Here is a 25,782-nt window from a genome sequence, read left to right as displayed (position 1 = left end):
TGGAGGCAAAAAACAGTTCAGAGGCTGAGGATGACACCCATCCAGTTTATTAATAGATAAAAGTACAGAAGTAGAAACGGAACAAATACAAAGGATAGAAGCCTTCAAAGGCCACAGTGGCTCTTAGAATAAAAGCTTACTTATTAAATTCCATAACATAGAGAATGATAGCGGACACATCTAGCCATACTATCAACATGGGAGCCTCAAATTATATTATCTTTTTTGTTCACTTTATTTGCCTTGCTATCACTGCCCATTTTTTCGACAGAAGCCTTGCTATCACTGTTTAGTTTCAACTTCTGAAGGTCTGCAGAAATGTTGCACTCAAGACCTGGGGCAATCTTTGATTCTTTGAACTGCTTAATGGTTTGGCTGGCCTCAGCAGCATTGCTTGGTGAAGCAACCTTTAACTGCAAGTAGGACACACAAATTAGCAAATGAATGAATGAATGAATTAGAATGTCAGACAGACTACATAACGAATCGAATTAGTTTCATCTCAAGCTGCATCTTGCTTCGTGTCGATGGGGGGAGTATGCAACATATAATCTGCAATTAATTTTAGTGGATACAAATGAAATTTTAATCTGTAATGGTCTCTATAGGTTGCTGACCTCAAGCTTCTCGAGTATTTCATCTTTTGTCTTCTGATCAGGGGCAGCAAGGTACTTTTTGAGTAGCTCAACTACTTCCTCATCTTCAATGATCCATTTAGTTCCGTCTTCCAGGTCCATGATGTGAAGCACGTTACCTGTCTTAGGCTCCATTTTACGAATAGGCAAGGGGCCCGGTTCAGGCTTGCCTCTGATGCCTTCAGCGGATCCCTGGGGGTTGGAATTATCTGATGCACGGCAGCAATACACACTTTAAGATGAATTTAACAATGTGAAAACAAATTGCACCAAGAAATGAATAAGCGTCTGAAGGAATTTTATATGTTTTCCAAACCAACCAGTCATAGATCTAAGGAGAAAGAAATACAGAAAACATAAACACAGTAGCCAAGATTTTAGGCAGCAAAAGTAGGCATATTCAGCCGGTGATCGACATCGCTAAGTCCTTCAAAAAAGTAGACGACAAACTTATTCCAAGTCATATGAATTTACTCACAAAAATTTTGCTGGCTTGGCTGGAAAGCTATATGTAATTAGACGAATTCTCATAGTTGTGAGGTGATAGCGTTGCTGAGCCCTGGCTTGAGGGCTTCTGAACTAATAATACTCATGCATTATTCTTTTATTTAACTCAATAAAGCTGTGGGCTTTGGCTCTTTTTAAAGGAGACTCGGCCACAGGATTGCTCAGTGGAAGATTGGCCGCTGCTCCATGACATTTGCAAATTACTGAGGGAGTGCGACTCCCACCAAGCTACGCACGTATATCGAGAGGCAAATGATGCTGCAGACAGGGTTGCTTTCTTCACGACTCACCACTCTGGAGGTTTCACCTGAGCAGACTATGGGTCTGTGCCAATGCTTTTATGTAGCATTTTATTTTCTGTTTTTGTTGGCCGTATCCACACGCGTGTGTGAACCGCCGATGTAAAAAAAAATAAAAATAAAAAAGCACATATAAAATTGCCTTATGAAAACTCATCAATTCCACGCACCTTTGCGCTGTGCCATGCCGACCTCCGACCTCCCTCACCGACGTCAGAAGGGTCACCTTCGGGAGCTGCCAAGAAACTAGTTCTCCAATGCTCGCCCGCAGCAAATGAAATTAGTTGTTCTATATTATAAAGACTGGGGAGGTAGAAAACAGGGGCTCACCTTCTTCCCTCCCCCTGTCCCTGGGTACGAGGAAGGCGCTTCCTCTCCCCAGGGAGAGGGAGAGGGAGAGGGAGAGGGAGAGGGTCCCTTCCCTCTCCTCAGGGAGAGGGACGAAAATGACTTCATCCAAGTTGGACAACGACCTGACGCCTGGATGTTGCGCGTTGGACATAAAATTAGTGCGTTAGAGATATCAGAACCCAACCTGTGGAAACTTGGCTACCAGATTTTATATTTTATACTTCTCTGCGATTTTATTTATTTCCGTTGTTTTATATCTCAACTACCGTTCAAACCAACGGACTCATGTTCCATGGTCCACGTTTCTGTACTTCAGAGAGCCGCCACACCATCAGGTCACAAAAGATGAATGGTTAGCAAACAGGGTGCAGTATACCGTATTCAAAACGCGCACGCAACAACCATCCTATTTGATAGCCAACCATCTCTGTAATCAGGTTACGTGATGGCCATCTAGAGATGCCGTGCCTCCGCCTCCAGAATCATAATTTTAGGATATGACAACTGACTCATACTTATATGGCTGGCTCTGCAAATATGAAGGCATTCTATCTGTCAATAAATTCATTATAACCTAAAAATTGTACAATTCATATACAGGAGAAAGTGAATATCGGAATAACTAAACTATTAACCTGAGATATTGCATATATTATAAACACCACCATAAGTCATACCACAGAGTTTTTTCTTCTAAATTTTACAATCCAAAACTTCTAGTGTTTAAGTTATTTATATGTCATCTACAAAATATTATAATATATATATTAATCAAACCAATTTTACTATCTACAACAACAGCTTTGCCTCTAATATTTCCCAAAACAAATAATACTAATCTAGCCGCTGAACCTTGGATCTAAAAAATGGGAAAAGATTATAAGCTTCACAACAAGTAACAAATATACTTTATAAAACCGATTCAAGTCATATTAATAATATAATTCAATTAAATCATATAAAATATGATACATTTTTACAAGTAATGTTTATAGCATTTATTATGAATGATATCCATATACCAAAATTATGTGTCATTTTTTCTAAGAATGTCAACATAGAGAACCAATACATTGTATCAAAGTTCAATACATGTCAAATATCATAGTCATACTCATATTTATATATTTGAACCCAAGTACCTAATTCTTTTAGCTCTAGATGTCCCCCGTAGTAGGGATCACCACAATCACCCCATCACAGGGATCATCATACAATCAAGTCTGGACATGTACATACACAACAGAGCTGAGAGTCAGATGATGCACACGCATGCACCCATATATAGATATATATAATTTAAGCATATCTGTTCTTTATGAAACTGCTTTGAAGTGTTCCGTCAAATCTACAATATTCATGATTTTACTTATTTCATCCAATCATAATAGGTATCATTATCCAATTTAATTAACAGAACTGAAATCACCAATTAATTATCCATATTTATCAAGATTTCATGTATGATTAAATTTGAATTTATCATAATAATTTGTACCATTTTGAATGACAAGGTAATTTTTAATTAATTTTGATTAATTAATATAAAGGAGAGATGTTACTTATCTCGTAGATACCAACCATCTGACAATCTAAGTATCTCTCTGGGCTTCCTCAAGATCTAAGAATCTAAATTACATGCATGTATTGAATTAGTGGCATGATAATATTTAAAATTAATTTCTAAAAATCTCTAAAAATTTAAAATTCTTTCTAAAATTTTGAAAAATCTTAAATTCATAGTTTCTGCACTAGTTATCATTTTAACGGGGGAAAGTGGCCACTAACTTTGCCCTGCTTCCTGTCACAAGACGGAAGAGGGGGTACATCACTAGGATTGGACTCAGAGAGAGAGGAGCCAACAAAGAGGATGAGAGGGACTGTATGAGAGAGCGTGAGTGAGTGAGAGGGAAACCCTTGCACCCTCTAACACACACCCAGACACACATGGGTGGGAAGAGAGAGAGAGAGAGAGAGAGGGAGACGGAGAGAGAGAGCACTTCCTTTTTTTTTTTCCTTCCTTTCTAGTTTTGACAAAAGAGAGAAAATTCGAAAGGAAGAGAGAGAGAGAAGAAGAAGAAAAGAAGACGAAGGAAAGAAGGAGAGGAAGAAGAGACACGGAGAGGAAGGGCGTGAAAGAGAGAGGGCGTGGGAGAGGACGTATGAGGGTGAGAGAGAGAGAGAGAGAGATGGGGCGAAAGAGGAGGCGAAGGAGGCGGCGGACTGGAGAGGAGGTGTTGGGAGGGGGTCCAAGATGCTGGTTAGGTGGGAATGGGGTGTGGAGGAAGGGAAGAGGTGAGCGGGGAAGGCGGTTCGCGATGGTAGGGGTGGATATTTGGGCACGAAAGGGAGGAGGAGAACAGGGGAATCGTTCCCCCCACCTCCCTGTTCTCTATCTTGGATGACTACAGGACACTGCCTATATCACGAGCTATACTACTATCTAGAGTTCACACCATGCACCGCAGAGGATCCGAACTCAAACTAGTTAGGCTCTCTTTAAAAGATTTCGATCTAAAATATCTCTCGAGTTCGGATCCTTTGCAGAGTGTTGTCACTCTTAATAGCCGTCATGTCATCCATCGTAGAGATGGACCGTCTGCGGGTATCCCACATGCTACACATGGTGTGCCCTAGATGAGCAGCAGCCGTGATGATGTGGCAACTACCCATAGGGCTCGTTCGGTTCGCGGAAAAAGAAGGGAGAAAAATGTGGTGAACGGAAAAGTAATGAGATGTCTCTTGTTTGGTTGGAGTTTTCAAAGGAGAAAGACGGAAAAGTTGTATTCCCATGGGAATATGATTCCCATATTTCATGGAAAAGTCTTTTCCATAAGAAATATGGAAAAATTACTTTCTCATGAGACGAGAATCACTCTATTTTACTTTTTTCCAAAAAGATCCTTCAGCATTAAAGAAGCATTAAAGACCTATTTTTTATTAAGGGCATAATATGAATCATACATAACTTTCCTAGGAAAGTGGATGGCCAACCAAATATAAGCACTTTGGAAATTTGTTACTTTTCCGGGGTCAACCAAATATGCCAAAAGTACTTTCCTAGGCATCCTCTTCCTAGGAATTTGTTTTCCAGGAATTATATTCCTAGGAGAAAAAATGCTTTCCACGAACCAAACGAGCCGATAGTGGTACTCAAATCTTGAAGTGCCTTAAGGAGATGGAGAAGGCATTCTCATCCATGGATTGCATTGATTAGGAAAAGATTTGCTTGGCCATCTACCAGCTGCAGGGAGAAGCTTATGAATGGTGAGAAGTCATGAAAAGATAGCATGGGGAGGAAAGACCTATCACTTGGAATGTGTTTTGTTAAAAGTTCATGGATATGTACTATCTCGGGAGTCTGAGGTTTCGGAAGGAGGGTAGATTCTTCAAATTGATTCAAGGAAATGTGACAGTAGCCTGATATGAGTCCAACTTTATTGAATTGTCCGACTTTGCTCTGGAACTAGTAGCTACTAATGTTAGTGAATCCTAGAAGTGTGGAAGAGGGTTGAAGCCTAAGGTTCGACTTGGTGTCCAATCTATGGAGCTGGACACCTATTAGCAGGTGGTGAACAAAGCAAAGCTAGTAGAGAAGAAAGTTGATAATGTTTAGTAGAATAGGGTGAGAAGTCTAAAGAAGGAATCTAGACCTAGTAGTCATCAATTTGGATTGTCATTTGATGGTCAAACTAAGAGGTAGAAAACTTTTAGGAGAATGGATGGAACTCACCAGAAGAAAGGACCTTGATACGGCAGATGCCAAGGTTTTCACGCTGAGAAGGAATGTCGATGGTTTTAGGGGATTGTTTTAGGTGTGGACAACAAGGCCATAAAGATATGAACTGCCCTCACCGCCAAAACCCTAATTATGGATAGCCCTTTCAGGATGCACCAAGACCACCATCTACTCAAACTCTTCTTGATGGACAGGCTTTCCATTAGGGTCAGACCAAACCTTCAAGGTAGGATCAAGGAGGATGTCAAAAGCTAAAGACCTAGGCTTGTCTTTATGCACTTACCCAATTAGATGCTCGGGCATCAAAAGATGTGCCCTAGATTTTACCTGTACTTAGTGAAACCTAAATTTTACATAATCCTGCATGTTTTCAAAAATGTTTGCTGGTTTAATTAAAATTCATAGTAATAGTAGAGCTTTAATTGTAATAAGTATGATTAGAGTATCCTCTACAAAGGTTTATATCATGCTTGACGGGCTACCCACTCCTTTTTATCTCCCTTAAGCTTACTAAGCAGTATTGTACCTGTGCCCCTAAACTCTAAATTATATGTCTCCACCCGAATGGGAGTGTCATCCTGGATATGAAGGACTTTGACACCATCTTAGGGATGGACTCGTTGACTACTTACTGTTCCATAGTGGACCATTTCAAAAAGAGTGTAACATTTCAGATTCCAAGGCAAGCTCAATTTAGCTTCACATAGAGTGGAATACGGCTATCTGCATAACATCCTTTAAACAAACTTATCAGTTGCTGAGGAAAGGAAGTACAAGGTATCTAGCCCTGTAACTGACACTCAGCAGGGTGCGACTAGAGAATTTTGGCGAGTTTTGGTGAGAATTGCGTAGCGAAAATGTGGTGCATTGAGTCATCCAAAATTGGACAAAAAATATTGATTATGGATTGATTAATATAGAAGCAAGTAGATTCATGTGCAAAGAATTGTAATGCTTTAATTTGGGGTCAAGATATTAGTATTCTTTTAGGGAAGATCAATAAAACTTGATACAACTAAGTTTTGAAATCCCACATCATTTCTTATATACTTGTGGACCAATAACTTCGACAGGATGGCTACTTGGGAGCTCGAGGATAAGATAAGAACTAAGTATTCTCAACTATTCCCTAATTGAGGCTTGTAGAATTTGAGGACAGTTTATTTTGAAAAGGGGAGAATGTGAGAGTCAGTCGAGCTGGATCGGGAGATGAATGAGTTCCCCAAGCCAAAGTCGGCAAAAGATTTGCTAACTTTGCTAAAGAAAAGTCGGCATAAAATTTGCCAACTTTATCTAAGGGGAAGTCAGTAGATGGTTTGCCAACGTTATTGAAAGGAAGTCGCAGGTTGTTTCCCAACTTCATTTCAAAATCTAAAATAATGGGGGTGTTCAATGTTTTGTTCCAAAATAGGGAGCACCCCCTATTTCAAGCAAGGTAGCAGTGGGCAACCCTGCCGCCCCATTTTGCAATGCCTGCCAGGGATTGCTGCATGCTCTCTTAGAGATTCGTTGCCATCAGCAAGGGAGGCCACTGCCCTCCTATATTGATCTTTCCCCAGTAGCTACTAGGGAGGCCGCCACCTTTCTCTAAACCACCTCCCGGGGAAGGCCACTGCCTTCCCTCATCGCCCTTGTTCCTCCACGTCTCTTCTTCCCCTCCTCGTCTTCCTTGTTCCATCCAATGAGGTCCCTATTCTTGGCCTTGTAGCTGAGTTCGCCACCTCAATGATGCCGGAAGCTGCCACCTCAATGATGCTGGAAGCTGCCACCTCCCTCCCTACCAACATCTCAGCCCGAGCCCTTGATGGTAAGTAGTCTCCTTCTTCTTCCCTTCTCTCTCTCTCTCGATCATGCTCGGTTTCACACCCAAATCACCTCCTCCCAATCCCTCCCCTTCACCTTTTTTTTCGATTTGTGTGGCCATGCGGCAGACAATGGCCAAAGGGCTTCGACTGCCAGCCTCTCCTCTCCTCTCTTCTCTTCTATTTTCTCCCTCATTCGATCGAACCTGCTCTCTCCGCCCTCTCTCACATTCTCACTCCTCTCTCTCTCTCTCTCAATCTCTATTTTATCTTTGCTTTTTCTCTCTTTCCCTCTCTCCCTATTTTTTTTCTCTTCTCCTCGGGTGCTCGTGAAGCCTCGGGTTAGGGTCCACCTACCTGCACCCGTGGTATAAGTTATGAATATAGGGTCCCATGGACATGGGGATGCACCGGACTTTAATTTCTGTTATTGCTCCAGAGAAAATCTAATTATTTATGTATTTGGCCTAGGTGATGTGTAAGTTGGTGGAAGATATTTTCAGTGTTTATTGAGTTAATCGTTAAGTACCTCTCTATCTCTAGTGATTTTATTATACATATTATGTACTGTAATTCAAATTTATATTGCTTATTTTACATGTATATTCAAAAATATTCTAAATATTTGAAATTATGAAAATCAGTTAAGCATATTTGTATTTAATTAAAAATTCTACATACTCTGCATAAAAGGATAATTTTAAAATTTATGGATCAAGCATGAAGTAATTTACTAGAGCATGATCATGAGCATGATGAGTGATTTCCATTATACTATTTGAAAAGAGATGTTAAAACCTGATTTGAAACCATATAGATATTTGAGCATGGTCACAAGCATGATGATTGATTTGCACAATGATATTATTTGAAATGAGATACATATCTGGTTTTAATATCGCATGTACATTTGAAATAATTATGCTCACAATGTATTTGAAAAAGTCAGTTTTGAAATGGATTTATTGATTACACTGTAGTTTGACCAAAAGTCAGATCTAGCTAATGGGATTGATTGTTGGCCACATGTTTAAAAACTAGTTTCTTTCGAGCATAGCTAATTAAAGCTGATCGCTGGCAAAGCTAATTCCTTTTGAGTCTAGCCAATAGCGGCTGATCACTAGCATATATTGATGGAAAATATGGTTTGTACTCAGGAGCTAGTCTTTTTACCTTGTCACGAGATGAATTGCGGCCGTCTAAATCAGAGCTATTTCCTTTCTGGTCCAGCCAATCAGGACTAATCGCTAGTACATGCTGATGGATGGTATGTTCTGCATTCAGGAGCTAGTCTCTTTGGTGCTGTCATACCCCATCCCATTAGTATGAGTAAGCATATGATCGATGGCTGCACGCTCTACAGGGTTTGACTTATAGGACATGCAAGCTCTAAGGAGAATTCTGGATAGTATCAGTCTAGGTAAACTAAGATACTTAGAATTTCCTAAAATGATAACTATCTACAATAAAAGATCCAATAATATTTTATACTCGATCAATGTCGGCTATATAGTAGCTTATGTAAAACAAAAGGGTCACTCCTAGGTCCCAATACTCTTGCTCACAGCCCCACGATCCGTTCCAATCTATGCCTCGGTATCTGAACAGTACAAAAACAAATAATGGGAGCTAAAAGCCTAATAAGTACCTCTACGTCTCTGGTTGGATCCGTCATATATATATATATATATATATATATATATATATATATATATATATATATATATATATATATATATATATATATATATATATATGTTCAATTTAAATAATTATGCCCATGATCATGTTCAAATAATCACAGATATGATAGGTCAATCAATCGATTTTTGGAAAGAAATGTTTTCATCATATTTTGAAATCATATGCCTAACCGGCATGCATAATATGTCTTCCATTGCTTGATCCATATTTAAAATTTATATTTATTTTATGCATAATTAAACTTATATATATTTTTATATAAATTTAAACATAACTAAATTTCAAAATACAAATTCAAAATTATAAAGGTATTGATCAAGCTATAGGATCAAATATACATATACACATGCTGATCTAAGTATCAAATACCAGAACAATTTTTCATAAATAAAATTTGCATGCATCTCTAAGATCCTAGAATATAGAGATATTTTCAATCAGGTTGCAAGGCACAAAATTTCCTCCAAAATGATATGCATGAACAAGACAAGCATACATCGATGATTAGGTTCCCTAGAAATCTAAAGCAACAAAAAGTTTCACTTCAGATTTGGGGAACATGAAGGAGCCCCACATTTGTGGGGCCCACTGGGGTTCTACAATTTAGAAATTCTCCAAATCAGGGGTTGTGACCTTAGACATGTTGACCTCCAAGATTTGAGTGCGAACCCTCGAGCCCAAACTAGCTCGTAGGCGTACTATTTACCTCCAAACAAAAGAAAGGGATCCGGAATTACCTTGGATGTACGTAGGATCTGTCCCCCGACTCTGAGGTACCTCAAAGATTAGAGGTTCCAGTCTCTATTAGGTCTGCAAGAATCACAAATTAGGTTAGCGAGAGATAGGGAGAGAGAGAAGGAAAGAGAGAGAACGGAGTGGAGGGAAAAAGAAGTGTTTGGAAATATAATTTATGATCAGATGCATTAAATATCTTAAAAATTTTATGTCGATGGATGCATTGAATATTTTATTATATTGATATACATACTTTGTATCAGGCATTCATCTACATGCTTTTATTTATAAATTAAAAAATTTATATAATGAAAATTGATATTTTATGTGTAATATGTTTGATCTAATTAGAGGTAAAAGTTGCTTACTGAGCTCTAGATCATTTATCTCTTTACATTTTTAAGATAGCAAGGAGTAGACTACACGAGGACTATGGGATGAGTCGGAAAGAAATAGGGCTTAGTTGATCTTATATGTACCTTTCCTGAGTTAATGAATCGATAAGATGGTTGTATATTTTTAGACAATCATTCTAAATTTTATTATGCTAGAACTATTGTTGTGATAATACCACTACCAATTGACATCTATGTTAAACATTGCATGTCCTATGGGAATTAAACCTTTAAGATGTACGGCTGTCTGCCACATGCTTGGCTCATATCTTCGAGTCAAGATGTGACAGAATAAATATCCTCGAGGGATTAGAATAGTTCCCATAATTATATTTATTTTTTCTATTTCTTAAGTCCTTTTTTATGTAATACTTCTCTCGTTCCTATTACGGTATTACCCCAATCTAGCTATGAAAAATGCAGGATGATAGCCGACTTAAAAAAGAGGGAAGGTGGTGTTTGAACCCTCAACAGAGGGGAGGGGACTTGGGCCTAAATTTCCAGGTTACATCAATGTGTACTAAAAAGTCTTAAACAGTCTAAATTTAGCTCATAAATCCACTTCCATAACCATAATCAAGTAGGATGGATTGCTGCTATAGATTAGTTTGGTCTATGACTTGAAACCTTTTTCAACATCATGGATCTCTTAGATGAATTACTTGCCAGCAATATGATATAATTTTGAGCTTTGTTTCTAAGTAAAAGGCCAATACTAGATGGCCAGCGAACCATGTTTTTTGGACTATAATATTTTGTTAGGGGATCAGAGTTTTCTTCCCTATCTTTCTTTTACTTTTCTTTACTTAGAAAAAGAAAAACATTGGGGTCTATTTAGGTAATCCAGCAGGTTTGGGCTGAATTTTCTGATGGGCTCAAAGATTGGGCTGCATGTATAAGCATGGCCTGTATCAACCTAACATCTCTCAGCTTGAATCATGTGGGAAGGACTAAAAAGACCACTATAGGTCCTTTCTTCTTCCTGCAGACAACACAGGTCCACAGGATTGGATAGGCTTTTAGAGATGTGGCCTGAGCAGGCTAACAAGCCTAATTCCTGAAGGATATTCCTGTAGGAATATCCAAACATGCTCTCTAAAGTTGTTACTTCACTTGGAACAGAGGACCAATGAGATTTAGGGGATACTTAATCACAACTACATTTATTGCACTTAGACTTCGCCATTTATAGATCCAAATATTTATTTTATTGTAAATACCTGGCAATATATGTATTCACATTCCACTAAATCAAAGAAATCCGGAATTAATTGAAATTTTAATTGGCAAATCAGATATTATTTTTCTTATATTTAACATCAGATTTATAGAAGAAATGGAATGTAATGTCAAGCTTAAATATACATCCACAAGGTATATATAGATTTTCATTTTTGTTTTATAATAAGATTAGGTAAGTCGACTAATCACCTAGATTTGGGCTTCAAGTTGGAAACAACTCACTTAAAGTAATCCATTGAAAGTTTTTCTTTTTCCTATTTGACAATTTTCTTTCATCTTCACTTTTAGTTCGCTTATCTTTCTTTAAATTTTAATGTTTCAAGTATAACAACCTAGGACCTCACCCAAAATGGCTAGCTGGAAGGTATTATTTGGGTTTCTCCTGTATAAGTACCCAAGATCTCCTCGGCAAATAACCGATGTGGGACTAAACACACGCCCGCATGGGTCCTTATATACTTCCCCCGTTCATGCCCTGACGTCCTCGTCAGGTTAAGAGTTCAAATTCATTCAAATCTAATTACAAACACTACGATAGGCCCGTGGTCAGCCCTAATAGATCCGTGCCGCAGTGTCCCCTAGTCCACATAGGTTATGGGTCGAGTCGGCTCTGATACCATTTATAACAACCCAGGATCTCACCCAAAATGGCTAGCCGGAAGATATTATTTGGGTTCCTCGATCCTGTATAAGTACCCAAGATCTCCTCGGCAATTAATCGATGTGGGACTAAACATACGCCCGCACGGGTCCTCACATCAAGCTACTTTCAGAGTAAGTGAAAAAAATTTCCTATTGCAATTATTTTTAACTTATGCTTCTCATAACTTCTTTATTGAACCTGTACAATCTGTAATAACAGTGCAATGCTACTAGGTATACTTTTTGACTAAAGGATAATCAAATAACATGTTGCCCAGAAGACAATCCAAGAAGGAAGGTGAATTGGATTTTTCAAAATCTTATTGAAACTTTCTAATCTAATTAAAATTTTTAAGATAGTTAAGCTAAGTTAAAATAATAAGCAAATGAACTTAGCAAATTAAAAAAGTATGCAACGGAAAACTTAATGCTTGAATCATGACCAATTGCAAATCAGTTCATAAGCAATGTAAATAGTAAAAGTAATTGCAACAATGTAAAGGAAATAAAGCAAGCAATCACAAATATAGAGAAATTTTATAGTGGTTCGGTGCTAACCCTGCACCTACATCCACTCCCAAAGACTCTTAGGAATTCCACTATAACCTTCTTGATTACAGTGTGGTTGTTTTCTGAATTTACAACTCAACTCGTTGTTTTTTCGGGATTACAACGAACCCAGTTGGTTTTTACAGAATCACCAACTTACAACCTTACCCCGTTTATTTTTCGGGCTCACAAACAAAACCTTTTACACAATCCCATTCAGGTTTGGACTAAACCTCCCCCAAGTTTTAATACTTGAAACTTATTACAAGAATAATATGAAAGAGTTAGAGCATAAAATTTATTGCTCGAAAATTAAATGCACAAACTTAGAAAGAATTGAGCAATAAATGGTTGCTAGCGCTTTGAGTGAAGTCCATGGAGGTCTGCCAACTTTCAGAGCTAAGAAGTTGATCTTTGATTGCTGAAATAAATGCTTTCAATGTTTCAAACTTGAATGCACACTTCTTGCTCTGTTTTAGGTGGCTTTCTTAATGATGTGGACTTGTGGTTGTTGAGCTCTCTTCAATCTTTCTCTTCTATATATATTTTAATCCAAGTTAGTTCCCTTGTATTTATAGTTTTTGAGGATGAGGGAACAATCTCTTAGCCGTTAGACTCCAAAAAATAGCCGTTAGAAAAGATTTGGATCCATTTTGATCACTCTGCAAAACTAGCCATTGAGCTTCTAGCAGGATTGGAGTCGACTCTTGCGGACCTAGAGTCGGCTCGGCTGAGTCAGGAGTCGACTCGAGCTTGCTGAAGAGTCGACTTGAGCTCGGAATCTTCAAAGCTGGGTTTCTGTCTTTTATTGCAGGAGTCGACTCGTAGAATTGTGGAGTCGACTCGAGCTCTGTTCTTCTGAAAATGTGTTTCTGTCTTTTTCTGTGGGAGTCGACTCATGAACTGCTGGAGTCGACTCGTCTACTATTATTCTGAAAATGTGCTTCTGTCTTTCTCTGTGGGAGTCGACTCATGAACTGTTGAAGTCGACTCGAGTTCTGGGTTGACTCTTCTACTGCATGGGTCGGCTCATTTATTTAATGGGTTTCTATTTTATCAGAAAGGTCAGCTCATTGACTGCTGGAGTCGACTCGTGAACTGCTGGAGTCGACCATCTACTGCAGGAGTCAGCTCCTGAGCATGCCAAACATACCATTTGAGAATTTTTTAATGCCAGAGTTGACTCCAACTTTTCAGGGGTCGACTCCAAGACTGTTCCAAAGCACTTTAAAATTCAGAACTCTTTCAATTCGATTTTAAACTTCTTGAAATTGAACATGATGAATTTTATAATATTTTTTTTTCTGAAACGCTCAATCAAATTTGTTAGTACAACAAGATATAGATTCAAGTATTTTGTGTTCATCAAAATCAAATACGGGATCAACATAACAACATTAAGGTAAAAAAATAAATTTGTACTTTTTAAAAAAATAAAAAATTGCCATATTTGTTTGACAGACTCAACCTTAACAGTCATAAGCTTTTAGCTAAGTCAAAGGCTGTTGCAACTAAAATATCTTCACTTGTTGAAATTGATGGAAACTAGGAAGACTCGATCCAATTTTTCTTTTGAAAAAAAAAACCCTACAAACCTAGCTGCCAAAGATTTTATCTTTTATCTACTATTAAGTATATTATGAAGGCTATGAAGAAGAGTCCAAGTCTATTAAAAAAATAATCATCTACCACATATCTTTTATTAGGAAAAAGGAAGAAAAACGGAAAGTTTGGGAAGAAGACTAATCCTGGCAATTGCTGATCCAATACAAAGACAAATATGGCATGTCTCTGATCTCTCTCGAGAAAGTTGGTTCCATCTCAATGGAAGATTGTTGAGCCACCAATGGATCCATGAAATGATGAATGGGGTGCGAATCACTTGACTCTTGTCCCGGCTTCTTAACTCCATGGAGTCCGAGGGGCATGGGGGAGAAATAGAGCACATGGCAATTGATCTTGATTCAGTTGATCCTATGGACTTTGTTGAAGAAAGTCATTTCCTTCTTCGACTCATTACTTCGTTTGAGCAGGCTAGCAAAAGGTAGTTCTAATTATTAATCCATGTACTTCTTTCAAGCATGGAAATATTACTAATATTCTTTTTCCTTCTCTATAGGTTAATGTAGTTACTTCCATCTCCAACAAAGATGACTGCAAACCAACTCAATTTCAAAGAAGAAGAAACTTGAAGCATCAAGATCAAATCAAAATGATATGGATGGCTCAATTTACATAGTAAATTATTTCACTTACTCTGAATATTTAATTGTTATGTTAAATAATTTTTCTTTCTATGAATGTTCATTCTTATTGGAAACTAATTATGGACTCTACAATTGGAAATGGGGCAAACTTTCAATGTATTGTTGGGGGGGGGGGGGGGGGGGGGGGTTACCGGGCTATGTGTTATAATCCATGAAAAATGGTGCCCCATGGGTTTATTACCCTCGGCGGATCCTCCTAGTAACTTAAATTTTTCGGGCTGAGTCCATGTTAGATGGTATCAAAGGTAGATCTAGTGTGCATCAACCCTTATTAGTTATATGAGCCCCTCACGGAGAGATACTAAGGTTGAGGAGGACTCGGTATGATAAAGTAGCACGTGGACCATAGTTGAGCCACTCTTTTGAGTATGAGCCAACTATGACGGGGACATCAGGATGGGGGCGATTGTCATAGTCCCAAATCAATTAATAAAAAAGGTGCCATAGCATGGGCCGCTTTTCTTCCTAATAGCTTAAGTTTTTGAACTCTGAGTTCATGATGCATGACCCCTCAGCCTTCTATTTGGCTCTGCCACTGACCACAATCCTAATAGACTAGAGACCTATCATCTGCAAAAGATGTCTCTTAAAATTACCTTAAAAAAGAGAAAGCTACGGTTAAAAAAAATAATTCTAAAATAGTATTTAGCAATAAGTAAAAAAATTAGAAAATCGTATACTGCAAAGCCACAACCAGATAATATTAACTAAAGAACAGAAAGATTAAAAACCAGTCAACCTGCCCAAAAGGAAAATGAAGAAGATAAATTATCCACGATTAGCGACAAACTGCATACAATACTAACGAACAAATTGCTCCGGCCTGAGGAAAACAGTTCTGAGCATTCCATTATTTATATATAACATATGAAGATATTTTATTGTTTAAATACTAGAAGCATGCTGCCTCCTCTGACAATCTTCTTGTACGCCCATTGCTTGTATAATTTACCCATGCACCATCACAACAGATCACTGTTTCTTGTAAATCAATACGGGTGTGGCTGCAATGTATGAATTTCATTAGCACTGAAGCTTAATCTTGGTCAGTCGAACTGTCATCCGACACGTAGCCAGGATCGTTGCTTTGCACGTTCCTTTGGTTTGCCAAGTTGACTCCAGCCCAAGGAGCAGCATCCATAGGAAAAGAACTTTGTTGATAGTTCTGATTATTGATCAGCGAACCTTCTTGACTTGGCATGTAAGATTGATAACGTGAATTGTTACCTTCGAGATTGTCATTCTCATGTAATCCTATTGTCCAATATTCTGCTACATGGGAATGCATAGAAGATTGACCTTCTACAGTATCTCTCTCTTGTGGTGCATTCCATGACTGCAAGTTAAGACACCCCCCCCCCCCCCCCCCCCCCCCCCCCCCCCAAAAGAAGGTTAGTCCATGTAATTAATCAGAAGTGAATTCTCTATCTTGCTAGATCCTCTTAGAATCAATAGATTATGGAAAGATAATAGTCTGAAATTTATTTCAATAGAAATTGATAAAAATCAAGAATTTAGTAGTCAGTAATGGTTTTGCTTTCTATCTCACCTGAAAAGGAGGAGACGTGTTATGCTTTGTCTTTTTCAGTACCTCAATCAACCCCTTATCTTCAATAACCCGGCAAGTTCCATCAGAGAAATTTACGACTGCAACATCAACTTTCCTTTTCCTGGTTGAGTTTTCATTTTGAATGCTGATTTGAGAGGAAGTACCTCTCATAGACTGCAGATGTCCGTGTGAAAATGGATTATTTTGACATCAAATTCTTTCCACGTGTAGAATTAGAATTCTAGGCGATGGATTCTTGATGGAAGTATACCTGAGCCTGGAAACTTCTGATGCTTGAACCAGGAGTGTCTCCATGAATATTGATATTATCTGATGCATAATAACATGATAAGTTAGCAATGCAAAACTTAAGAGGCATTAATGATCCATCATGATTTAGTTTTCCTTCTTTCTTTTTGATGCTAGAGCATCTAGGTTGACCTGGTGGGCGCATGGGTTGGAGTCCCATAATGCATTCTGCTTTACATTGGGCTCTAATTATCTATTTAGAAAATTTAATGTTCCTAGACTTTAGGACGTTTTCATGATAGTAAACTTTTCTTATGAGAGGTTTTGATGTTATTAGAAAATTTTAATAGTTAGAGTTATTAGAATTTTATTAAGAGTAATAGATCCACATTGGAAAGGAGAAGAAAAGGGTTCGACATCAGAAGTCTACGAAAAGGTTCCCCTTATACTACTTACTAGTATCTCTTGGGGCTCCTACTGCAATCATCCTTGAGTTTATTAAGTAGTAAAAATTTTACTTTGGAAATTATCCTATTCAATAAACTCAATCTCTCTTCTCTCTTTTGGTTGATTCTTAAGGTTTGCAAGTGAGCGTGTGAGAGCTGTATCCTTGAAGTGGCCATCCATGACGGTGATTTGGTGTTGGGACATAGAGATCCACTGCTTCTCCTTTTCCAACAACTATCCAGCTGTTAGATGTATGCTTTAGAAGCCAATCTGGCTGATACATAATTTATTCTGGGACATAGTTTTATACTTGACTTTATTATTATTTAATAATAATGGCCATCTTTTTTCATTCATATTGTGTATGCGTCTATGAATCGTCCAAGGAGTTAATAAGATGATACATATTCTCAAGAGTTGAGAATTTGAGCCATGTGTCATTGGTAATTAATTCCTAAATGCTCTTGATCAATAGATCATCACAAGGACGGTAATTGCCACAGTGTAGGGACACTGGAGTGATAGTGCAGATGTTTGTTAGAGAACAAGGGTACTGAGCGTGACCAAAGCAAAAAGTTACTTGGAAGTCTATCCATTCGTCAGTGACTTACTTGATGTTGCAGTATTATGACTGATCCTTTGACCTGCAGTGCTTTGGCTATTTACAGTGAGGTTGCTATAGTTTGACTGCACATATACATGATCTCTAGTCATATGGATCCTTGTGGTGCAGACTGGCTGCTGTAGCTTCACTGTAGGAGTAGGGTGTGCACCTACATAGAATCTATCGACCTTGACAGATAAGAAGTGGTCCTATGTGATTTATGAGACTGAGTTCGTAAAATCTTGGCCAGGACAGTATGTAATGTAGGAAAGGAGTTTTTCACTCTCGAACTAAAGTCGAATAAATTTTGACATATGATAGACGATGGGGTTTAATGAGTTATCCATGACCTCCGTCTTATAGGGATCCACGATAGAAGGGCTGTATCATACGATAACTGCACCTAGAGGTTCATCTATTATATTTTGTTGGGTTGCTACTACATGCTGCTAGGTGTCACTGATAGATGGTGAGACTCATAGGGATTATCTTGATGGTCAATGATCCCTGATGAGATGAGTTGGAATTGTTCCAACCCATTGAAAGAAGTTTTTAATAATATAATAATATTATGATAGGGATCACAATATATCTCACTATCAGACAGAATAGAACCTATGGGGTCACACATATTAGACGTATTGATCGATCCGATGGTTGAATTGTGATTTGGAATCACAATAGTTAATGATTGTCAATTTGATTGATAATTGGTTTCACCCACTAAGAGTTAGTGAATTGAAGAAGGAATAATTGCAATTGATTTGCAATTTGATTGAATCAATTGGACTTAATTAATTATGCTTAATCTTATTAGATAAGGTTCAAGAGTTCTACTTGGAGTAGGACTCCTAGAGTCCTAATTAGATTAGGACTGTAAATTATTAGAGTCCTACTTGGAGTAGGACTCCTAAAAGTTCTAATTAGATTAGGACTGAAATTTATATGAGTCCTACTTCGAGTAGGACTCCTAAAGCCTAAATTTGAGTCATGATCTAATAGGGTCCTATTAGATTAGGACTCTTAAGGATTCAGCCACCTAATCCTTTTTGGAAAAGGATTAGCGCACCAAATTAAAAGGAGATAAGGAGGGGCGTACGCCCCTCCTCTTGGGCCTAGGCATGCGTGAGCTCCTAAAAGAAGAGGAGGGCGTGCGGCCCCCCTCTTATTCTCTCCTCAAGTGCGGCAGCCCCCTCTCCCCTTTCTCTTCTTCCGCACATAAGAAAAGAAGAAAATATTAGGGGCGGCTGAACCTCCTTCTCCCCTTCCTCTAGTTCCACTGCAAGGAAAAGAAAAAGAGAGGCATGGCCTTTCTTCCTCCTTCATCCTTTATCTTCCTCTCATAAAAAATCAAGAGTTGATTGAAAGAGAGAATTGTAGCCATCAAAAGCAATCTCTGCAAAAGAGCTAGCACCCCGGAGAGATTCAGACGCTTGGATTGGTCCTCTACCTCATGTGGATATCCGTAGAGGCCAGACACATGTGCGGCTTCAAGCGAGCCTTTCAATATTACCACGATCATTAGATTGCGGTAAACATCTACCCGCATAAGGTGAAGATCAGATCTTTTTCTCTAAAATATTTAATCTTAATCTATTTACAAACGATTTTAAAATACGTTCATGTGATGAATGAACCGTGCATGCATCTTCCACTACAGTTTTAATTTTCTGCGGCATGTATGGTTTCCCAACACCAGCTTCGTCGAAAGCTAATTGGTTTATAGATTTGCCACTACCGCCATTTAGGCTCCAACATCTTATGTCGCACATGCATAGCGGGGTTTCTGCCTTTGTACAATTAGTTCTGTAGGCATCCTTTCCATTTCTGTTATTTTAAACGCAAGTTCTACAGCTCTTGGCATCAATTAGTATCATAGCCTAAGTTCATAATGCCTCCACACCGCTGCAACATTGAAGATCATGTTGAACGTGTGCGAGGTTGAATCTACGGAAAATCTAGCAAGCAAAGGCCAACACAAGCTACAAGAAGCAAGAGAGGGGGCTTCCTCTAAGGGGCCTCCAAAGCTACTTGGAATAACAAGCTGCTTGCGAGATTATCTTATTTTAAATTATCTCATATTTACTACATCTCATGCATTTAGAGGGGAACTTAACTTCCGATCCGTTATTTGATGCCATTTTAATATTTCGCCCGTACCTTTAGTGCCTGTACGCAGGTACACGTGTTTTACCCGTATATACGGCTGCAAACAAGCTACGGATTAAACATAAAGCGATCATCGAAATGAGGATGGAGTGTAAACTTTTTGGACTAAAATGTTTTAGCGACAGTCAATCGGGGGGCCTGACCTGATTTACCATCTTAATTATCAACAGAACTTTCTCGAATCCAGTTTTGTTTTTTCGTTTTTTTTTCCCATCCATTTACTTATGAAAGATTACCTTCTTGTGCAAGGATGATGCAGGGACTCTCCTGGCTCGTGGCAAAGGGTTCCATCTCGAGAATGCGTTCAATCTCCGTCGGTTCAAACTGGTCCCATTCCCACCTTGCAATAGTTTTCTCCTTTGAATTAGGGTACCGGTTAAGCTGCAAACAGAAGGGTCGTCACCACGAAGAACTTATTTGTCTTCGTCCTAGTAAGGTTATAAACTAACCTGGTTTTGCTCAGCCTCTCCGGTGTCCAGAGCTGATCCTTTTGATAGCTGCTCAATTGCACCACTGTCATGCGTCTGAGTTATAATATTTTCTGGCAGCTGATAAGTTCCATCCCCGCCAGAGTTCGGTTGAGTGCCCCTATTCCCAGTCACCATGTGCATAGCGTCCTGCAATGCCTGAAAGGTTAGTGACTGGAGAGAAATTCAGATACTATAACTAAGCATATATATGTTTTTCTGCTGCACCTGCTGGCCATGAACAATTGCACCTGTACGATGATCAGTATGTTGGCCCAGATGCTCATTTGCCGTAGCAGAAGCAGATAGCTGCGTTTCTTTTCTCCGATAAATCTGACAGAGAGCATAGGTAGGCCGAGGCTGCAACCGTGACGATATATAAGAGAGACAAACTATGTGATATCGATGAGTCAGATCTAAATAAGTATGCATTTTTTCCAAGCCAAACTATTGAGATGGAGAGCTAAGATAGTTTCTAAGCTGTCCTCTTTTTCACCTGTACATCTGTAAACTGCTTCATGTGGAATTTAACACGTAAAATTTCGCTTGTACCAGTCTTGCCGTGGATCTCTATGGGGTACTCAAGCCTCTGCGTGTACCAGGCTTGTCCCGGCGGGTTGTTGTGCGCTTTCTGTATCCAGCTTCCTCCGCCCACTGGCACCTTGCGTCTTTGATATCCCGTATTCTCATAATAAAAGAGAGGTGTGTAGCACCAGAGCCCCTTTGGACTGTCAATAGAAGTTAGGTGATGGGGATCGAACAAGTTTTCCGGGGAGCCTGCATATATCAATCATCTAAAAGAGTTGCCCACCAAACGGAAAAAGGAAAAAAGAAAAAAGACGTCAGCAAACATGGTTGTTAGAATACTGTTGCTGGTCCGCCGCCTCCCTCAGGCTTCTATAAAAAGAGAGCCGATGGTATTCCTTGCAGTTGAGCAAACAAGATTCAAAATTCGTTATTGTAGCCTTGACAAAGAAGCAGATCGAACTTCTATTAATTAATTGCACTTCTTGTTAAACAGTCCAAGCGTCTTCAATGAGGCCCATGTCATGGAATTTGCAGGTAAAACATGATGTTTCTTTCTTTATCATCTATATGACTTTATATTTATTCAAATCGTGGTCATAAATTAAACGATAACAATCTAACTTGTGGTATAGTATATGGAATTTGTAGTAAAACATGCTGTGGAAACTGAATGCTTCCTGCTTGGACACGGGGTCTGGAAAGGCTTATTGGTCCGCTGGTAGCCTCGGTGGTGCCAGGTGTGACGTACTTACACAGAGGGTTCGTGCCGGAGCCCAGAGAGGTAGCCGAGCCGGACCTACGGGGTGCCCAACACACGGTCATTTCTGCCCACATCGAACATTCTTCTGGCGGGGTGGGAGCTGCTACGTGGGGGTGGGCTTGTCCCTTCTTTCCCCCTTCTCCTTTTATTCACCAAAAAAAAAAATGCTGTTTCTTTCTTTATCATATATATATATATATATATATATATATATATATATATATATATATATATTTATATATATATATATATATTTATATATATATTTATATATATATGACTTCATATTTAAACCACGGTCATAAATTGAAGGATAAAACTCCAACTTATAGTACACCCTCTACCCCAAAAAACAACTAACATACTTTAGCAAAAAAAAAACTACTAACAGAAAATTATCTGGCTGAAACAGTGCAGCTAACATGTACTATAGAAACATGAATGATTTATGTCAGCCCCCAGCTTTATCTCAGATGTTTTGAACCCCTCTCTTAAGGGCTTGCTCTCAAGAGAGTTCCAAAGTTCAAAACCAAGTGGTTCTAATAATGGTAGCAATAGAAATAGCAATAGTAGTACTTTATATGTAGTAATGGCTATAAGACTTTTAAGAATTCGAGCAGAGCGAGAAACGACTGCTTGGATATTATTAAAAAAACAAGCGTATGTAAACTCTAATGGAAACAAAACTAACAGCAATACTAAGAATCACCACCCATGGTTTAGAGCAAGTGCTACGTTTAGCTACCTCTTTCTTCAGGTTCGTGACTGGCGTAGAGCTGCAGTAGACGGATGCAGCCGGGATTCTCCGGCAGGTCAGCCAATGTTGACTGAAGTTTTCTGTAAAGCTGGTACAGCTCAGGGATAGATTCTAAGTCTGACATATCTGAAAGCTGGGTAGGGTTAAGGAAATGATACCCCTCCACATGCAGCAAGCAATAATAAGCCTGGCGGGGACACGTACTGACATACATGTGGGGTCCCACATCCTTTTGACGCTTAGGAGATATTGGGTGGCCTAATGAAACCAGATCACACATTCAAAACCGTCGGCCTCCTACCATTCTTCGATCAAGTTTTCAATCCGTTGAGCAGTTGTTAGAGTGCTTGTTTTGTCTCCTATCAATAACAAAACAGAGGATAGAAGTAGTGTTACTTGTCCGATTGAAGTTGTGGCCGGGTGCGAGCATGGTCCTCTGCAAATTAATTCCCTCAATAAAAAAATGAACATGGTCCGGATGACTCGCTCCGCTTGTTTACTTGGTAAGGCCTACAGTTTTGATAAGGTAATCATTCAAGGGTAGAGAGAGTGGGATTTCCTGGCTAGTCCTACATGATTCGAAGATGAAAGAAACGGCTGGATAGCGTGTTGAGTATTGTCTTGAGTTTATAAACTTTAGAAAAATAAAAGAAGACATTTTTTTTCCCGAGTGGAGTGAGTGAAGCGAGTGACGTGTAACTTGATTATTATAGGACATCAGCTCGAGTTCAAATCAACTTACTCTATAATATAAATATCTTATAATCATAAAAGGAAAGCACAATTAAGTATTCTAGAGATTGGGTATATGGGAGGCTAGGGCTTGAAAGGAAATCGTGTATTCTATAATCTCCAATTTTTTATTGTAAAACTTTTGAATTATCTCTACCATTGGACATAGGCCAATAGACTAAACCACAAAATAGTGTCTGCTCTTGTTTCTTCTTTTTTCCTTCTTATTTCATTATTCTCCCTATCTATCACAATATAATCGGAGCTGGGGTTATACTTGCAACCTAGGAACTTGCAGAAATGCTTTAGTGACTCAAAAATGGAACACAAAAATCACTCGGCTAGTGTTTTGTATTCTCACTGCTCCATTTTGAATTGGCATTGTGAATCAAACCACGTAATAAGGCGAAAAAATGCTTCTTAATTTTCTTTTCTTTTTCCACAGTAAACAATAAGCATTAGTTGCCTAAAGGAGTTCATTAGAGATGAAGATTATGATTTCAAAGAGAAAAGAAGAGAGGAAATAGAATAGAAAGAAAAGAAAGTTTGGAGGCTTCCATAGACTAAGCAGTTGACCCCAGAAACACTTGTTGAGCATCATTTTAAGTCATACTTCTACTAGGATTGGTTTGTATAAAGAGGCAGATTTATTTTAATTTTGTTATAGTTTTGTTTGAATTAAAATAATTAAGTTAGATTAGAATTTGATGCCTAATATTCTGCATAGGACAATGTGTTTAGAAACTAACCTGGTGCTTTTCGTATTAGAGAGAAAATCAATAGTTGGCTTTTCCTCATTGTAAAAAGATAATATAACAGGGAGAACCATGGTGGATGGTTAAAAAATCTGGTTCTTGAGTTATGCTTCTATCCTATAGTGGAGAGAGGTGTTGGCATCCTCTATTATGGGTACAGTGCTTCTGCTTTTGCTGCAGCTTAGTCGAAGTAGTTATTATACGGTAGATATAACACCCAATCTTGAACCCGCTAGTTTTCCCTATGTTTCACATGGCGTGAGTCGGCCAAGTCAATTTTCAGAAAAAAAAAGGAAGAGAAAAAGGGATTTTGACAACACACTTCGGCCGGTGGTGGAAATGGCATGGTCAGGCTGGGGAGAGCGAAGCCCCCACTCAATCGAAGCGGCTGCATCCTAGCATGATCCCGAGGAGGATCTCGAGCTAGCCGATGTCACGGAACGGGAGGTGGAACCTGCGAAAAATGCCAAGGCCCATCGCCCCTTCCTCTATTTCCTCTGTGTTCGAATCCTTTGATCCATTATCTAAGGATCTGTGCGGGCATATATTTAGTCCCATATCAGTTATTCGCTGGGTAGATCTTGGGTATTTATATGGGATCAAAAAATCCAAATATATCTTCCAACTAGCCTTTGTGGGTGAAGTCCTAGGTTGTTACAAATGGTATCAGAGCAGATCCGATCCGTAATCTATGTGGACTAGAAGACACTACAGCACAGATCCATTAGGGCTGACCACGGGCCGATCGTAATGTTTGTGATTAGATTTGAATGGATTTGAACCCTTAGCCTGATGAGGATGTCAGGGCTTAAACGAAGGGAGTATGTGAGGATCCGTGCGGGCGTGTGTTTAGTCCCACATCGGTTATTCACTGGGTAGATCTTGGATACTTATATAGTATCAAAGAACCCAAATAATACCTTCCGACTAGCCATTTTGGGTGAGATCCTGTATTGTGATAAATGATATCAGAGCAGACCCGGCCCATAACCTATATGAACAAAGAGATACTGCAGCATGGATCCATTGGGGCTGACCACGAGCTGATAGTAGTATTTGTAATTTGATCTGAATGAATTTGAACCCTTAGCCTAACAAGGATGTTCGGGCATGAATGGGGGAGTATGTGAAGACTTGTGCGGGCATGTATTTAGTCCCACATCAGTTATTCGTTGGATAGATTTTGGATACTTATATAAGATTAAGAAATTCAAATAATATCTTCCAGCTAGCCATTTTGGATGAGGTCCTAGGTTGTTACACATTACCTTCTCCACCTTCTCAATTCCTAACCCATCTTGGCCCACTTCCTCTTCATCAGAAACCAAGAATCAATTGGAGTTCTCGCATCTCCCCCTATTTTAAAGGTAAGTCATGTGTTCGCCTGTCTCAAGATCTGATTGCAAGACCCCCCCAACTTCCTCCTCCTTGTTGAGGTTTGTGATGCTGGCGTGCTCACTGGATCTTGTTAAATAGGTGATGATTGATCCTAAACCTGCCCCAACAACTTTAGTGTGAGATAGGGCATCCCTTGTCTGAGGCTACTAGCCTCGTTTTCTCTTTCGACCGCCCCCCATCTCCTCAGCATGGGGACGAACAATGCTGCTTGGTCGGTGACCGACCTCCTCGTGGTTCTATTCTTTATCGAGATCTCATATATTTGACCTTGAGATCCGCTGTTTCGTCTTCCCTTTCTTTCTCTTGAAGTCACCATCCCTGTCGCTGCCTCTATGGCCAGGAGGCCCCTTTTCCTTCTTCCTTGGCTGCCTAAAAGGCCGGTGGGTGGGTCATCTACCGACCCTTTCGCGGCACCTCCAGTTCCAGAATGAAAGATCCAACTACCATATCCCTTTTTGTTCCGTCGTCTTCCGTCTCTCTCTCTCTCTCTCTCCACATTT

General features: G+C 39.1%; 2 protein-coding genes across 2 annotated transcripts; both read right to left on the bottom strand.

The window, feature by feature from the left end:
- On the bottom strand, positions 1 to 1,894 carry LOC103712553 (uncharacterized). The gene is made up of 3 exons (XM_008799103.4): positions 1,612 to 1,894; positions 618 to 844; positions 1 to 413 (listed from the first exon to the last, which is right to left on the bottom strand). The coding sequence occupies exons 1-3, from the start codon at positions 1,625 to 1,627 to the stop codon at positions 207 to 209; spliced, it is 450 nt and encodes a 149-aa protein (XP_008797325.3). The 5' UTR covers positions 1,628 to 1,894; the 3' UTR covers positions 1 to 206.
- Positions 1,895 to 15,607: 13,713 nt separating this feature from the next.
- LOC113463067 (uncharacterized) lies at positions 15,608 to 22,572 on the bottom strand. The gene is made up of 8 exons (XM_039129437.3): positions 22,386 to 22,572; positions 20,849 to 21,129; positions 20,581 to 20,712; positions 20,335 to 20,502; positions 20,122 to 20,266; positions 16,688 to 16,746; positions 16,417 to 16,590; positions 15,608 to 16,203 (listed from the first exon to the last, which is right to left on the bottom strand). Exons 1-8 carry the CDS (start codon positions 22,519 to 22,521, stop codon positions 15,904 to 15,906), a joined length of 1,395 nt encoding a protein of 464 aa, XP_038985365.2. The 5' UTR covers positions 22,522 to 22,572; the 3' UTR covers positions 15,608 to 15,903.
- Positions 22,573 to 25,782: the final 3,210 nt, after the last annotated feature.

The sequence above is a fragment of the Phoenix dactylifera genome, chromosome 5 (genome assembly GCF_051530095.1).
Source record: "Phoenix dactylifera cultivar Ajwa chromosome 5, Ajwa_hap1_PhDact_Kaust_v1.1, whole genome shotgun sequence".
NCBI lineage: Eukaryota > Viridiplantae > Streptophyta > Magnoliopsida > Arecales > Arecaceae > Phoenix > Phoenix dactylifera.
Note: the sequence above shows the minus strand (reverse complement) of the source record. Positions and strands in the feature narration are given on the sequence as shown.

Excerpts from the sequence above, each read along its gene's own strand:
- LOC103712553 (XM_008799103.4), bottom strand. Across the intron at positions 414-617 it reads AAATACTCGAGAAGCTTGAG|TTAAAGGTTGCTTCACCAAG; the intron begins GTCAGCAACCTA and ends TCCTACTTGCAG.
- LOC113463067 (XM_039129437.3), bottom strand. The coding sequence starts at position 22,521 with ATGTCAGACTTAGAATCTATCCCTGAGCTGTACCAGCTTTACAGAAAA. Across the intron at positions 20,713-20,848 it reads AGCAGTTTACAGATGTACAG|CCTCGGCCTACCTATGCTCT; the intron begins GTGAAAAAGAGG and ends TCACGGTTGCAG. Across the intron at positions 20,267-20,334 it reads GAGAGGCTGAGCAAAACCAG|CTTAACCGGTACCCTAATTC; the intron begins GTTAGTTTATAA and ends TTCTGTTTGCAG.